Genomic DNA, 15,490 nt, shown 5'->3' with positions numbered 1-15,490 from the left:
GATTCAACTCTTTCCCACATTTCATGGAATGGAAAACGAAAGCCCATACGTGCATATCAGAGAATTCAAGGAGGTAGTAGCCACGTTCTATCACCGAGCCGAAAATGCCGATGTTGTGCGACTGAATTTCTTCCCTTTGTCCTTGAAGGACAAAGCCAAAAGCTGGTTGTACTCTTTGAGACCTAGGTCGATTGGAACATGGGAGGAGATGACCAAATGCTTCTTTCTAAAACACTTCCCTAGTCATAAGACCAACAGTCTCAAAGGACAGATTTCCACATTTTCCCAAAAAGACAATGAAACGTTCTATCAAGTCTGGGAAAGATTCAAAGATCTGTTAAATCAGTGCCTGCACCATGGCTATGAGAACTGGCGTTTGGTCAGTTACTTCTATGAAGGGCTCACGAGTCGTGAGCGCCAGTTTGTAGAAATGTTATGCAATGGTGAATTCCTCGAAAAAGAGCTAGACGATGCTCTTGAATATCTCGAAGAAACCGCGAAAAAGTCTCACACCTGGACTGGTCCAAGTGCTACTGACATCACTAATCGACACAAACCATCTGGAATCTATCAACTTCGAGAAGAGGATAGTGTTAAGGCCCAACTCGAAGCTTTGAAAAAGCAGTTTGAGGTCTTAATGACGAAGAATAGCCAAAAATCGCACATGTTCGCTCAAGCAGAACCGCAAGAACCTTGCTTTGTTTGTGGAGGGATGGAGCACTTAGCTAAGGACTACTTAGCTTTGAATGAAATGAGGGGGGTTTATGAGGAGAAATGCAATGCCTTAGGGGCATATAACAAGCCATTCTCCCATACGTACAACCCTGGTTGGAGAAACCACCCAAATTTCAGTTGGAGAGATTCCAAACAAGCTCAATCATCTAGAGGCCAATGGAGAAATGAGCAACAAGTTCAACCATCAAAGGCATATTCTGCACCTCAATACAATGCTCATCCACAACGAAATTCACTCGAGAATACTCTTCATGCATTCATGGAGGAACAATCCAAACTGAATCGCCAAATGATGGAAGAAATCAAGGAAATGAAATGTCAATTCTCAAAATTGACTGAATCCTTGGCCATTCCGGAACAAGGCAAACTTCCTTCCCAACCGAAATTCAATGTGCAAGGCCAACACATGGCCCAATCTTCAAATTCTAATGATCACAATATCAAGGAAGTGAATGCCATCACGACGAGAAGCGGTAAAACCCTTCAAGACCCACCCATAAAATCCAACTCTCCTAGTATTCCAAAAGTCATTTATGAAAATCCACCACTCAATGCCACTCCAAAGATACCATTTCCCCAGGCTTTGAAACTTGTTGGGAAACTTCCTGATAACCGAGCTGAACTCCTTGAGCACTTGACACAAGTGAAAATTAATCTTCCTTTGCTTCACATCACTAAACAAGTGCCCGCTTATGCCAAAATCATCAAGGATCTTTGCACTGCAAAAAGAAAGCACCATGTCAAGAAGACTGCCTTCTTGACCGAGCAAGTGAGTGCGGTGATTGAACAAAAGGCACCGCCGAAATACAAAGATCCCGGTTGTCCCACCATTTCTTGCCGAATTGGGACCCATGAAGTCAGCCAAGCCTTACTTGATCTTGGCGTGAGTGTCAATCTCATGCCATATTCTGTGTACTCGCAACTCGATCTTGGAGAAATGAAGCCAACATCTGCTGTACTACAGCTTGCTGATCATTCCACCAAAAAGCCTAGGTGTATCGTTGAGGATGTATTGGTTCAAATTGAAAAATTCTATTACCCCGTGGATTTTCTTATTCTTGATACCCAATCTGTGGTGAACATGGAGTCTAAAATTTATATTATCCTCGGAAGACCATTCCTTGCTACTGCAAATGCTTTGATCAATTGTCGGAATGGTCTAATGAAGATATCGTTTGGAAACATGACTCTTGAAGTTAATATCTTCCACATCGGGAAACAACCCCGAGAAGATGATGAATGCTATTAAACATTCATGATTGACTCTTGAATTCCTGAGGAGGTTCAATTGCGAAGCAACTTTGATAATCTTGATGAGCTCTTCCTCTTGTCTGACAACGAAAGTCCCAGTTCTATCGAGTCTACTCTTGCAGTATCAAATAGCATAGACTCACGCAATAGACGGACTCAGTTTTGGCAACCTTGCTTTGAAGAGCTACCTCGTGAGACGGCACAGCCAAAAACTTCAGCCGAAGAGGTTCCAATTGTTCAATTGACCCAACTTCCCGAAGGGTTAAAACATGCCTTCTTGGGAGACGGTGAAACCTTTCTAGTTATCATCTCGTCCAACCTTCCAAGTTCTCAAGAATTGCAGTTACTCGAGTTACTGCGAATGCATAAATCTGTGATAGGTTGGACCCTTGCTGATATCAAATGTATTAGCCCTTTAATTTTCTCCCATCGAATCAATCTAGAGGACGAAGCCATCCCCCGAAGAGACCCTCAGCGGCGACTGAACCCCACGATGAAAGAAGTTGTAAAAAATGAAGTTTTGAAATTGCTAGACGCTGGTATTATTTATCCAGTAGCTGATAGAAAATGGGTCAATCCCACTCAAGTCGTGCCCAAGAAATCTGGTGTCACCATTATCCAAAACGAAAAAGGGGTCTTTGTCCCCACAAAAACGGTGATGGGGTGGCGCATGTGCATCGATTATAGAAAATTAAATGCCGCCTCCCGCAAAGATCATTTTCCACTCCCATTCATTGATCAAATCCTTGAACGTGTAGCTGGTCATCCCTTCTATTGCTTTCTTGATGGCTATTCTGGCTATTATCAAATTGAGATTGCATTAGAGGATCAAGATAAGACCACTTTCACTTGTCCCTTTGGCACTTTTGCTTTCCGGCGTATGCCATTTGGCTTGTGTAACGCACCAGCTACTTTCCAAAGATGCATGATGAGCATCTTTAGTGACATGATCAAAAAATCCATGGAAGTATTTATGGATGACCTAACCGTTTTTGGAAACTCCTTTGAGACATGTCTTCTTCATCTTGAAGCTGTTTTAAAACGATGCATTGAGAAAGGACTTGTACTCAATTGGGAGAAATGCCACTTCATGGTATCTTCTGGCATAGCCTTAGGCCACATTGTTTCTGAAAAAGGAATTGAGGTTGATCAATCCAAAGTTGACCTTATCTCCAACCTGCCGACTCCTAAGACTGTCAAAGACGTTAGGTCATTTCTTGGTCATGCTGGTTTCTATAGGAGGTTCATACAAAAAATTTCAATGATTTCCCGTCCGCTAAGAAACCTCCTAGCCAAAGATGCCACTTTTGAATGGACACCTAAGTGTGAGGAATCATTCCGAACGCTTGTCAATTCACTCACTTCCTCTCCCATCATTCAGTCACCCGATTGGAGTCTTCCTTTCGAGATCATGTGTGACGCCAGCAACTTTGCTGTGGGAGATGTGCTAGGACAACGAAGGGAGGGGAAACCCTTTGTTGTCTATTATCCAAGCCGAACTCTCAATAGTGCTCAAATGAACTATTCCACCACTAAAAAAGAGTTGCTTTCTGTTGTCTTTTCCCTTGACAAATTCAGATCTTACTTGATTGGATTGCCTATTACGATCTTCACAGATCACTCCACCCTTAAGTATCTCCTTTCGAAAAAGGATGCTAAGGCGCAATTAATACAGTGGATCCTTCACCTGCAAGAATTTGATATAACAATCAAAGACAAGAAAGGTGTTGAAAATGTCGTCGCGGACCACTTGTCCCGACTTGAATTCAACGATCCCGCTGACGGTCCACCTATTCATGATGATTTCCCCGATGAACAATTGCTTTCTGTTGCTAAGTTTCCATGGTACGCTCACATTGTAAACTACTTAGTAACTGGTGAACTCCCATCTTAATGGAGTTCAAAAGACAAACGCAAATTTCTGGTTGAGGTGCGCAATTTTTTTTGGGATGACCCATACTTATTCAAGTATTGCCCCGACCAAATCATGCAAAGATGCATCCACGACGATGAGGTGTCTAGTGTGCTGAACTTTTGCCACAATGATGCTTGTGGTGGTCACTTCTCCGTGAAGAAAATCGCTGCAAAAATCTTACAATGCGGTCTTTACTGGCCCACTCTGTTCAAAGACACCAATGATTTCTGTCATTCTTGTGTAAGGTGCCAAAAGTTAGGATCCTTATCCCGTCGGCACATGATGCCCTTGAACCCAATTCTTGTTATTGAAATATTTGATTGTTGGGGGATGGACTTTATGGGACCGTTTCGACCATCTTTTGGCTACCTTTACATTCTTCTCGCTGTGGATTATGTTTCCAAATGGGTCGAGGCTGTACCATGTTGAACCAATGATAATGCCACAGTTGTCAAATTCTTGAAAGAAAATGTGTTATCAAGGTTCGGTACCCCTCGCGCTATCATCAGTGATCAAGGCACTCATTTTTGCAACCGATCCTTTGAGGCTCTTATGCGCAAGTACGGTGTACTTCATAAAGTTGCAAATGCCTATCATCCATAGACCAATGGTCAAGCTGAGTTAGCCAATAGGGAGATAAAACACATTCTGGAAAAGACGGTAAATCCCGACCGCAAAGATTGGTCTACACGACTTCTAAACGCTCTTTGGGCATACCGCACTGCTTTCAAGTCCCCTCTTGGAATGTCTCCCTATCGGCTTGTCTTTAGAATAGCCTGTCATTTACCTGTCGAGCTCGAGCATAAAGCATATTGGGCTATCAAAGCCCTAAACTTTGATCTGAATGTCGCAAGTATCAATCGCAAACTCCAGTTGTCCGAAATTGAGGAGTTGAGAAACAATGCATATGACAATTCCAGGATTTATAAAGAAAAATTGAAAATCGCTCACGACAAACAAATCCTGCGAAAACACTTTGAGCCAAATCAAAAATTGCATCTGTACGATTCTCGCTTGCACTTGCATCCCGGTAAACTGCGATCACGATGGACTGTCCCATTTGTCGTGAAACAAGTATTCCCCAACAGTTCTATTGAGGTCGAGGACCCAACCGATGGGAGAATTTTTTGAGTCAATGGCCAAAGACTGAAGCATTACCTTAAGAGTGTGAGTCGTGTTGAAGAGGTCCTTCTTAAGGACCCAATCTATACACTCTGAAGTTCTAAATGGTTTGTTGTTCTTCTTTTTATTTTTATTTTTCATTATCTTTATTTTTCTGTCTTTCTATTATTTTTGTATGCTTTTCATTTTTGTATTTTGTTTTGGGGTATTGTTACTAGGCTATTTTCGCTCTCACCTCATGGACATGGTCATCATCCAGGTGTTCTCTCTCCTTACCTTTTTCATTGATTATTCATTTTGACATTGAGGACACTGTCTGATTTTTGGTTGGGGATGGTGAGCATGCATTGGCTTTCATTTGAAAAATCTTATTGTTACGTCATTAGCATTCATTTAGAAAACACTATTGTCTTATTGAATTTTTTAGTCAAATTTTCTCAAAATTATCCAAGCATGAGTATAACTTGTTGGTTTGAGTCAGTTCTTACTATGTTTAGTTATTAAGAAGTGATTTTCTGAGTTTTTTTTTTGTGCACTTTCCAAACATGTGATAAATTGGTTGTTAACACAAATAGTTGAGAGAAATTTCAAGTTTAAAGTTTTTCATTTCTTGGTGAGTTGTGAGAGTTGAGAAAACAACTTTTTGAACTTTTATTGATCATTTGAGTTGGTAAAGTCACATCTTTGGAATTTAAAATATGACATTTACTAGAGGGATGTTTTTCATTTAAGATAAGTCTTTGTAATAATTTGTGTTCTATTTATTGTATTATATTTGTAATTTCCTTTTTATTTTTGTGTTGTCTCCTGTCAAAAAAAAATTTTAAAAAGAGGAAATTAAAAAAAAAACAAAAGAAAAAGAAATAATAAATAAATAAAAAAAATGAAAAAAAAAAGAACAAGAGCAACACTTCCTTCTATCATTTTGTAATTGTTGAAAATATTTATATATTTCTATTACTATTATTTTGTGTAATTGTATTAAAAAAAAAATATTTTCGTTATAGTTCATTTCCTTATTTATCATTTCTAGTTAGTTGTCATTCTGTTCTTTGAGTTTTCTCATGTAAATCCCAAAGGTTGTTTGTCATTTGGATTCCAATAAGTTGATTTGCCTATCTTGGGATCAATACTTGTTCAAATTGCTTGTCCTAAAAAGTTTATCTTTTCTCATTTGAGCGTTAACTGTTACATTTCTAACTCTAAGAGTGTAATCCTTCCCATACAAATACTTTCAATGTCCGTGAGGAATTTGGAGTTAAGATCTTTATACTTTTGAGATTTTTCGATAATATTTGTGTTATGACTTGTGATAAAAAGAATATGATTTGGCGCACACACACACAACTCTGAAATCGGAACTATAGTAGCTTACATAGTAACTTCTGACTTCTTGCTGATACTTTGAAAATGCTTAGATGATTCTGCTTGGTTTGACTTGATTATTCAACTTGACAATTTTCTTTTTCGCTTGAATTGCTAGGGACTAGCAATAAGCTAGTTGGGAGTTGTGATTAGTGTTCAAAAATGCAAATTCATTAGTTTTAAAGTGTAAAATAAATTAAGTTTTAATTAATATTTTCATGAATTTATTGTAATATTTGCTTTAATTGAAAATATTAATTTTTGACTTAATTTATGTTTAATTTTCAGGAAATAATTTGCATTTGGACAATAATAAAAAGAAAGAAGAAAGAAATAGTTAAAATTGACAAAAAAGAGAAGATAAAATGGTATTCTTGAGACTAAAGCCCAAGTAAAGGAGAAGCCCAGGCCCAATTTCCTCCCCAGCCACTGAAGCCGAGCCGCCGAACCTGCAGCCGAGCCTGCAAGCCACCTGACGCTGCCAACCTGCCAGCCACTCGCCTCGCGCCACGCGTCCGCACCTGTCCTCCATTTCCTTCAGCTTCACTCCAACGTGGCTAGCTTTTCCTTCTCTTCCCTTCAGCACACATCAACCTTCCAATCATGCCAAGCCTTCAACAGCCCAAATGTATCCCAACATTTCTTTTCAGCAAGCCTAACGCAGGCCCAAGTCCCTTTCTTCAGCCATGCACCTTCCAGCAAAGCAAAATGGCTCCAGCATCAATTCGGCTCAAAGAGCCCAATTTCTCAGCAGCCCGCCTACATGTCACCTCCTCATTGGCTGGAAATGGGTCAAAACCCACCTCTGCCACCAACCACCTTCAACCCATATTTTTTGGGTATTGGGTCTTGCAAAATTTCCATTTTGAGCTTTAAAGCTCATCTTTTTTGGTGTCTTTGAAAAAGAACAATTTGACTATACACCAAAATAGCTAGGGTAATATTAATAATAAGATTTGATTTTTCAAAATCATATTTTATTATTAATATTTCAGATTTATTTTGTAAACCCCATTTTGTTGTTTAATTTCTTTTTAGTCATTTTCTCCTTCTATAAATAAGGACTCTTTCTTCACAATAGGTATGTAATTTTTAGAGTAAAGAAACTATAACAAAATTTCTACTCACTTTCTTCTCATATTTTCTTCTTAGAATTTTGTGAGGATCATGAGCATAATGGCCTAATCTTCCTAGGAAGGTTAGGGATGATTCCATATGCTAGTGATGTTATTTTGCTACTTTGATTTACTATACTCTTAATGTAAAATATTTGAGTTATTTATGTTCTTTCATCTCCATCTCTATTTTGTTATCTTTATTTACGTATGCTAATAGTATATAAGATTAGTCTTGCTCTTTCTACGTACTTCTAATTAGTAAAAGTAATATTGATACATAATTTTATGTCAAATCTTTTATTGCATTATTGTCCTTGGGTATTTTGTCATATTTAGATTTTTCATAAGATTAACATTGTGCTTTTAAAGTAAAGAACTTTATAACTCAAATGAACTTTTGTTAGAAAAGAATATGGACTTTAATGTTAGATTTTCCAAGTAAATGTTGGGATGTGAACTATTTACTTGTGTATTTTTGTAAATCAAGTAACCAAGTAACTAAGCAAGCATATGGATGATTCTTGAAACCTTTCAATTTCTCAAACTCTTGATTACATCTTACCTTTATTTCACCTATCTCACTTTATCACTTTATCAAAAAGACAATACCAAAATATCAAACCTCTTTTCACTTACAATTTTATTTATTTCTTGTTACTAACTTTTTGTGTTATTTTCTACTAATATTTTGATTTTAGGTTACCTCCTTGTGGATCGAACGCCCGATTATACTACAACCACCGCTTAGTGGTTATCACGATTTGGGCGTTAATCAACTCACTTGAAGAAATCAATGTCCTACGAGATGAATGGGCAGATTCAATTCTACCTCATCTCAGTGTTTGATGAGAACTAGTGCTATCTAGTATGTACCTCCATATATCGATCGATTATGAATATAATTTTTTGAGTCATATGTCGATCGTGACTTAGATTAGTTTACTAGCTAACTTATTTTTTGTCTCTAAACAATGTGCTTAGATTAGTTACTAACCTATTTTTTGTGTCTAAACAATAGTTAAGTTAGTAGATTTCGATTAGAAACTTAGTCATTGTTTTCCCTTGAGTATATGAATAATATTTTTTGAATCATATATCCCGATCATTGTATATATAGTTTCCTATAAATATATACTTTTGGTATATATATACGTGTTTCTGCTTCTGTTTCTACATTTCTGCTTTTGTTTTATTGCAGGGGACAACTGGCATAAACAGTTTGCATAACACAATTTTTAAACTCATGAGCATCGATTCTGCACTGACGTAAACGTTGTCGTCGGTTTGTAACTGAAGCATTTGTGACTCAGAAGCGTCAGTTACAGAACGACGCATCTGACACTCAGAAGCAACAATTACAGACCGACGCGTCTGCCCAACAACATCAATTACAGATTAACGCTTTTGATCATCTTATTTGTGTCGCCTTCAAGAGCATCGAATGCAAAATCGACGCAATTGGCAAAAACGTTGGTTCATAATCAACGCTGAACCCCTAATTTTTAGTATGGATAGGGTCTGGTGTATTGAAAAAAAAATATATGAGCTAAAATAGTATTTTTCCTAAAATAAATAATGTAAGGACCAATTTCAGTCCTTTTAATAATTTTTTTTATTATTTTAAAAATTTGTATGAAATAGTATCAAGTACACAAGTGGGTGGGTGCACAAAATCTTGGGCAGTGTACTTAAGCCACACACTCCACCTAATTTTTTTGTTTTTCTTAGAACAGCATACTGTTGTTAATTTGCATGACGCTATTATTAATTAGTTTTCTTTTCCACACTATAAGTATCAAAGTCGATCCTTACCACATGAACTATCTGTGAGAAGGCTCACACTACAAATGTGACCACATATTTTTCATTCTCTCTCTCGTGGCATCTCCAACTTTCAAGGTTTAATTCAAGAAACATGGACGATGCCTTACTTACCTCAGCCTTCATCCGCACACTGCTGAGCCACTCCATCCCATCACACCCAATTTCGGAAGCAATCCACACGCCAAACGACACGTCGTTTACGCCAACCCTTCAATCCCACATCCGAAACCTCCGTTTCAATACTTCTACGACAGCAAAGCCTCTGCTTATCGTCGTTCCAACCCATGTCTCCCACATCCAAGCCGCCGTCATCTCTGCTCAGATGCACAACCTGCAGATGAAGATTCGAAGCGGTGGCCACGACTATGAAGGCGTTTCTTACGTGTCTTCCGAAACGCGTTTCTTCCTCCTAGACATGCAGAAGCTGTGCTCCATAGATTTGGATATGGCAACCGAAACGGCTTGGGTTCAAACTGGAGCTACGCTAGGCGAACTTTACTACAAGATAGCCCAAAGCAGCAAAAATCATGGCTTCCCTGCCGGAGTATGTCCTTCTGTCGGTGTCGGTGGGCACCTCAGCGGCGGTGGCTACGGAAACATGATGCGAAAGTACGGCCTCACCGTTGACCACATCGTTGACGCTCAGTTAGTCAACGTGCACGGTCAAGTTCTCGATAGAATATCAATGGGGGAGGACTTGTTTTGGGCCATTAGAGGCGGAGGAGGAGCGAGCTTCGGCGTCGTTTTGTCCTACAAGGTCAACCTTGTTCGTATCCCCGAAACAGTGACCGTTTTCAGAGTGCAGATTACTGAAGAGCAGAACGCGAACGACGTCGTTTTCCGTTGGCAGGAGGTCGCAACTAAGCTAGACGAGGATCTTTTCATTAGAATGATCTTAGACGTGGTCAAATCAAGTCAAACTGGGGAAAAGACTCTCCGAGCTTCGTTCGTTGCTCTTTTTCTGGGAGACTCGGACAGACTTGTCTCTATTATGAGAAAGAGTTTTCCAGAACTGGGTCTGAGAGAGTCAGACTGTATCGAAACAAATTGGGTCCAATCCATTTTCTTCTTTTCCGATATTCCAATGGGGAGTCCCGAAGAGTACTTGCTCCGTCGAAAGCCCGGGAAGCTAGTACACTTAAAACGAAAATCGTATTATTTGAAGAAGCCGATTTCGAAAGAGGGTCTAAACGAGATCTTCAAGAAAATGGTGGAGTTAGAATTTCCAGCTCTGTTGTTTAATCCTTACGGTGGTAGAATGGCTCAGATTCCGCCCAATGCGACACCGTTTCCGCATCGACGGAACTTGGCGAAGATTCAGTATGTGCTGAATTGGGATGAGCCGGGAACAGAGGCGGCAACTTACTACATTGGTTTGATGAGAAAGTTGTACGAGCACATGACTCCGTACGTGTCGAACAACCCGAGAGAGTCCTATCTGAATTACAGAGATCTTGATTTGGGAATCAACGATCATGATTGGAAGACGAATTATCAGACGGCCTGTGATCTTGGGGTTAGGTATTTCAAGGAGAATTTTCCGAGATTGGTGGCGATAAAGAGAAGGGTAGATCCAGGAAATGTTTTCAGGAATGAACAGAGTATTCCCGTGATTCCATTGGAGAAGCTTGGTTCGGTTAATATCCTTCAGTCTCATATTTGAATTTGTTGTTAAATCGACTATGGGAATTAGAGTTATTCGTAATGGGAATTGAGTGAGTATTATTTTTGAATTATTACTTGGTGAGTATACGTGGTCGTAGTGTGGTCTAAAATAAAGTTCAGAAGCTGATCGTGATTGAACAAGTAGTATCGTGTGTGAATCAATGCTATCATATTATCAGTGATTTTAAAGTAGTAGGAATATACCATTTTGGTCCGAATCTAAATTATTTCTTATATATTTTATCTATAATTAAAATTCTTTATAATTCTTTTAATAAATTAATATTACTTAAACTTTATTTTAACAACATAGTAATAAAATAAAAAATAGAATAAAATAAATAAATAATGTGAAATAATTTATTATTATTTAATATTTGATTTTAAAGTATTATTATTTATTTAATTACACATATAAACGAATTGCTTTTTTTATGCTTTATATATAAATATATAATAATGGGTAGAGTATATAACAATTTGTTACACTGTGTTTTATCGAAATACATACTTAGTATTCTATATTTTTCAATAATGCTCATTTAGTACACTGTAATTTGAAATCGTATAAATTCGACACTCTGGACTCAAATTTGAACGACACAATTTTATTAATATAACCAAATTGTCTTAAACTATACATTTAAGTAATTAAATTTAAATATGAAACTCGTAAAATTGATAGCAGTTTGGTCATATTGTTAAAATTTTATTGATCAAAATTGACTTCAAGATACCAAATATGTATGACTTCACATTACATGATACTAGATGAGCATTATTGAAAATATAGGGTACCAAGTACGTATTTTGATAAAACACAGGGTACCAAATGAGTATTTACCCGATAAATACCATTTTGGATCTTGTGTTGTGCAAAAGTTACTGATCGGACCCTTTGTTTTGTTAAATGACAATTTGGACCCTCTATTTTACAAAATAGAACAAATTAATACATTGAGCCCGATTTTAATCATACTTTTTTTGAAAATGATCAAAATACCCTCAAGTTTTCTATTTAAGGAATTAATTAATAAATCAAAAATATATTTTAAAATATAAAAAAATAATTAGTTTTAAAAGAAATTAAATACATTACATATAACTTAACTAAAAACACATAAAAAAATTAATTAATTTTTTTATAAAAGTAGAACATAATTCTCTAAAAATCTAAAACCCTAAATCTATCTTCTTCTTATTCTTCTTCTTCTTCTCCAAATGTCGAGGCTCCTAGGTTCCTTCGACCATGTTCCTTCAACTTCTCGTTCTTCTTTTGTTCTTTCTGCAGATCTGAGTGATAGAGTGAGGCTAGATTCGATGTTTGGCGAGGCTCGACGCTCATTGACCTCCTGGGCACTACGACAACTAGATATGAAAGTTGATTTCACATTTGTATTATTTTTTTTGGTTTCCACCTCATTTTGGATCTGATTTCTGATTGTCACTACAAAAAAGGAGACTTTTGCCGGCGCAAATTTGCGCCGGCAAAAGTATGGTTTTGCGCCGGCAAAAACTATGGAGTTTTTGCCGACGCAATTTTGCGCCGGCAAAGAATTGCGTCGTATCTCCGTCGCTAATGTCACTTTTGCCGACGCAAATATAATGCGCCGGCAATGGACTTTTTTGGCGACGAAAAAATACGCCGGTGAAAATATAAATGCGCCGGTAAAAAAATCTGTCACGATATTGTGGAAAACACTTTTAGCGGCGCAATAATGCGCCGGCAATAGTTTAATTTTTTAGTGGCGCATTTTTGCGCCGGTAAAAGTGTATATGTGAAGGTAAGATTGAAACTCTTTGCCGACGTAATTTTGCGCTGGTAAAAGTATTTTTAAAATAATAATTTTTATTAAATTATTAATATTATTTTCAATATATTAATATTAATTAATAATTTTCAATTTTAATATATTAATAATTATTTAATTTTTTAGTAATATTATTTAATTAGAAATAAAAATAAAATTAAAATTTTATAAATAAATAAACAAAAAATTACAACTATTAATATTTATTGTCTCTACCAAACATGAAAATATAAAAGTAATTTAGTAAAATAAATGTCTCATAAATTAAATTTTAAATAAATAGAAAAAAAGTTCTACAAATGAGTACTGGCCGCCTCATCATTCCCGCCCCCATCAGCATCATCGTCCTCGTCCGAATCCTGGTCTGGTAAGTCAACAGTAAAACCAGGAGCCAATTGACCAACCTGCTTCAACAAAGCACTGAGCAGGAGATCTTGACGCCGTTGACGACTCTCAAGTTTAGTCGTATGCTTCTTTAGGTTCTGATTTTCTAGCATAATGTCCTGATTTTGCTGCAAAATGGTGTCCACTTCAGGTGGCAATTGCCCGGACATTTGAGAAGTTGACGAAGATGCTGCCCTCTTTGCGCCAATTGCCTTCAACCTAGGCAACCCCCCAAACCCTTTCTTATAACGCAAGCGGGGTCCAAGGACATCCGTGACAATATCCATATCAAGCGGGAAATGACCGTCGACATTATCGCCGACACAAGAAGCAGCAGATGATGCAGGGGCCGTACTCTGCGATGCTCGACGTTCGGTCATCTCATTCTGCACAATAAAAAAGCACGTATTTCGAGCAAAATCTGTTCTAATGTTCTCTGGGTTTGAAGTTTTTGATAAAAATTGTGGTATTGATGCTTGAATTGGTGGACTTCTTCAGCACTCGAGCAGGCAAATTCCAAACCCACCTCAGTTTTTCACGTAATCATATACTTTCGTAGCATGGAAAGATGTCTATTACCGTTGCCAGGAGGACTTAACCCCACGAAGCATATAGATTCGTCAGCCATAAAGTTTAGGAGGCTTACTGGAATTGGGCATATTCTGCCCAAATCAATCATCAGGCATTGAGACCCTGAACAGAGTAGCAACCATTCTGATTCTACTTTTTTGGGCCCAACGTCAATGCCCACAAGACGTTTATGCGAGATTACGCATCTTTTAAGCTCGGTTATCTTCTGATCAAGTAAGCCATGGTGGTCTATCAAGTTCACCTTCACCGTAACGCCCCCAAATTGAATTTGGTAGCTACCTATATTTGAAAGGAGAGCCACTGGTATCATTTTGGATAAATTTACCTTATAATTTTCTTTACTATAGAAGACGGTCGGATTGAGCGAGACTACTCTCTCTATATATATGATTTCGTTAATCAGTAAATAATATTAATAAATTTACAATTAATTATATACATTTATTCTTGAAGACTGAATAGATTCAAACGTTACATGATATTGATTATCATAGAAATAGTGAATTCATATATATGAATGGAAAGTCAATACAGTCGTTTGGATTTTTTTTTTTTTTTTTTTGCGGCAGTCGTTTGGAATATTTTGATTTAGTGGTTTAACATATATATACTTTTTAATTAACACGTCAAAGCGTGAACTTATTATTATGAGTTTATTATCACGATGAAGATGGAGTAATACAACGATATGCAACGTTTTAGGTCATATATATGTTGTTATGATGCTTGTACAGTTACACGTAGTAATTTATCATCATAGTAACGATAAGTGATACTTTTCAATGTGACGTACCATTTTTTTTTTTTGGGTGAACGTACCAATTTTAATATCTCAAAAACCATCCCACTTCTTTCCTTCCTGTGTTGTGTCGTTTTCTCTTTCTAACTTAAGTGAGAGTTGAAAAGTGTGTTGGAAAAACATCCAGAGTGCTCAGGAAAATTGCATAGGCCCATTGATTAACAACAAAAAAATTTCCCACTGCTCATATAAACAGTTTATACATTTAAGAATACATGGAGGAACCATTAATATACAATATTATTAATCATGCAACATATATATATACACATGCTCATACATGTATATATATACATAGATATACACGCATACATATATATACTCATAACTATATATTACATGCACACGTATAAAAATATATAAGGACAAAAATATTTATCTCTTGAAGTCTATCAAGTGTCCTTGAGTCTTTTCGTATAAATAACGATCTTCTGGAGTGTTCTCTACACCTAAAGATGTGGATAGGCACATAGAGAACAAATGTTGTAATTTAGAAATCACAAGTTCATCTCAACACATGAGTACTTGGATTATGGCTTGATAAATATTGGAATAATAAGAGAAGAAGATGAAGAATTTATTCTCAAACAATTTTCTGAATCTCTTCTTTTTCTTTTCTTATTAACATATAATATATATAGGTTGTATATTACACCATTATTGATAATAACAATAATTATGTAATAATAACGATGATAGGAATAGATATAGGTAATATATAACTTACTCAGGACAGTATAAAGAAAAAAGTATTACTAGTATTGATGCCGAAATAATGGCAATCGAATATTCTTTAGATGCTTTCAATCTTTACTTAATTAATAAAAAAGAATTTACTATTAGAACAGATTGTCAAACAATAGTAAGCTTCTATGAAAAAATGAGGCAAAATAATAAAAAAACATTTGTT

The 15,490-nt window shown here is 36.9% G+C and overlaps 1 protein-coding gene and 1 non-coding gene across 2 annotated transcripts; one reads left to right on the top strand and one right to left on the bottom strand.

Annotated features, from left to right (window-relative positions):
- Positions 1–256: 256 nt before the first annotated feature.
- Positions 257–363, bottom strand: LOC133802806 (small nucleolar RNA R71). Its single transcript, XR_009877553.1, has one exon. It is a non-coding gene; the product is annotated as a small nucleolar RNA R71 (small nucleolar RNA).
- Positions 364–9,297: 8,934 nt separating this feature from the next.
- LOC133800851 (berberine bridge enzyme-like 8) lies at positions 9,298–11,219 on the top strand. The gene has a single exon (XM_062238935.1). The coding sequence runs from the start codon at positions 9,422–9,424 to the stop codon at positions 10,991–10,993; it is 1,572 nt and encodes a 523-aa protein (XP_062094919.1). The 5' UTR covers positions 9,298–9,421; the 3' UTR covers positions 10,994–11,219.
- The last annotated feature ends 4,271 nt before the right edge of the window (positions 11,220–15,490 follow it).

This window comes from Humulus lupulus, chromosome 9 (genome assembly GCF_963169125.1).
Source record: "Humulus lupulus chromosome 9, drHumLupu1.1, whole genome shotgun sequence".
In the NCBI taxonomy this organism is placed as follows: domain Eukaryota; kingdom Viridiplantae; phylum Streptophyta; class Magnoliopsida; order Rosales; family Cannabaceae; genus Humulus; species Humulus lupulus.
Note: the sequence above shows the minus strand (reverse complement) of the source record. Positions and strands in the feature narration are given on the sequence as shown.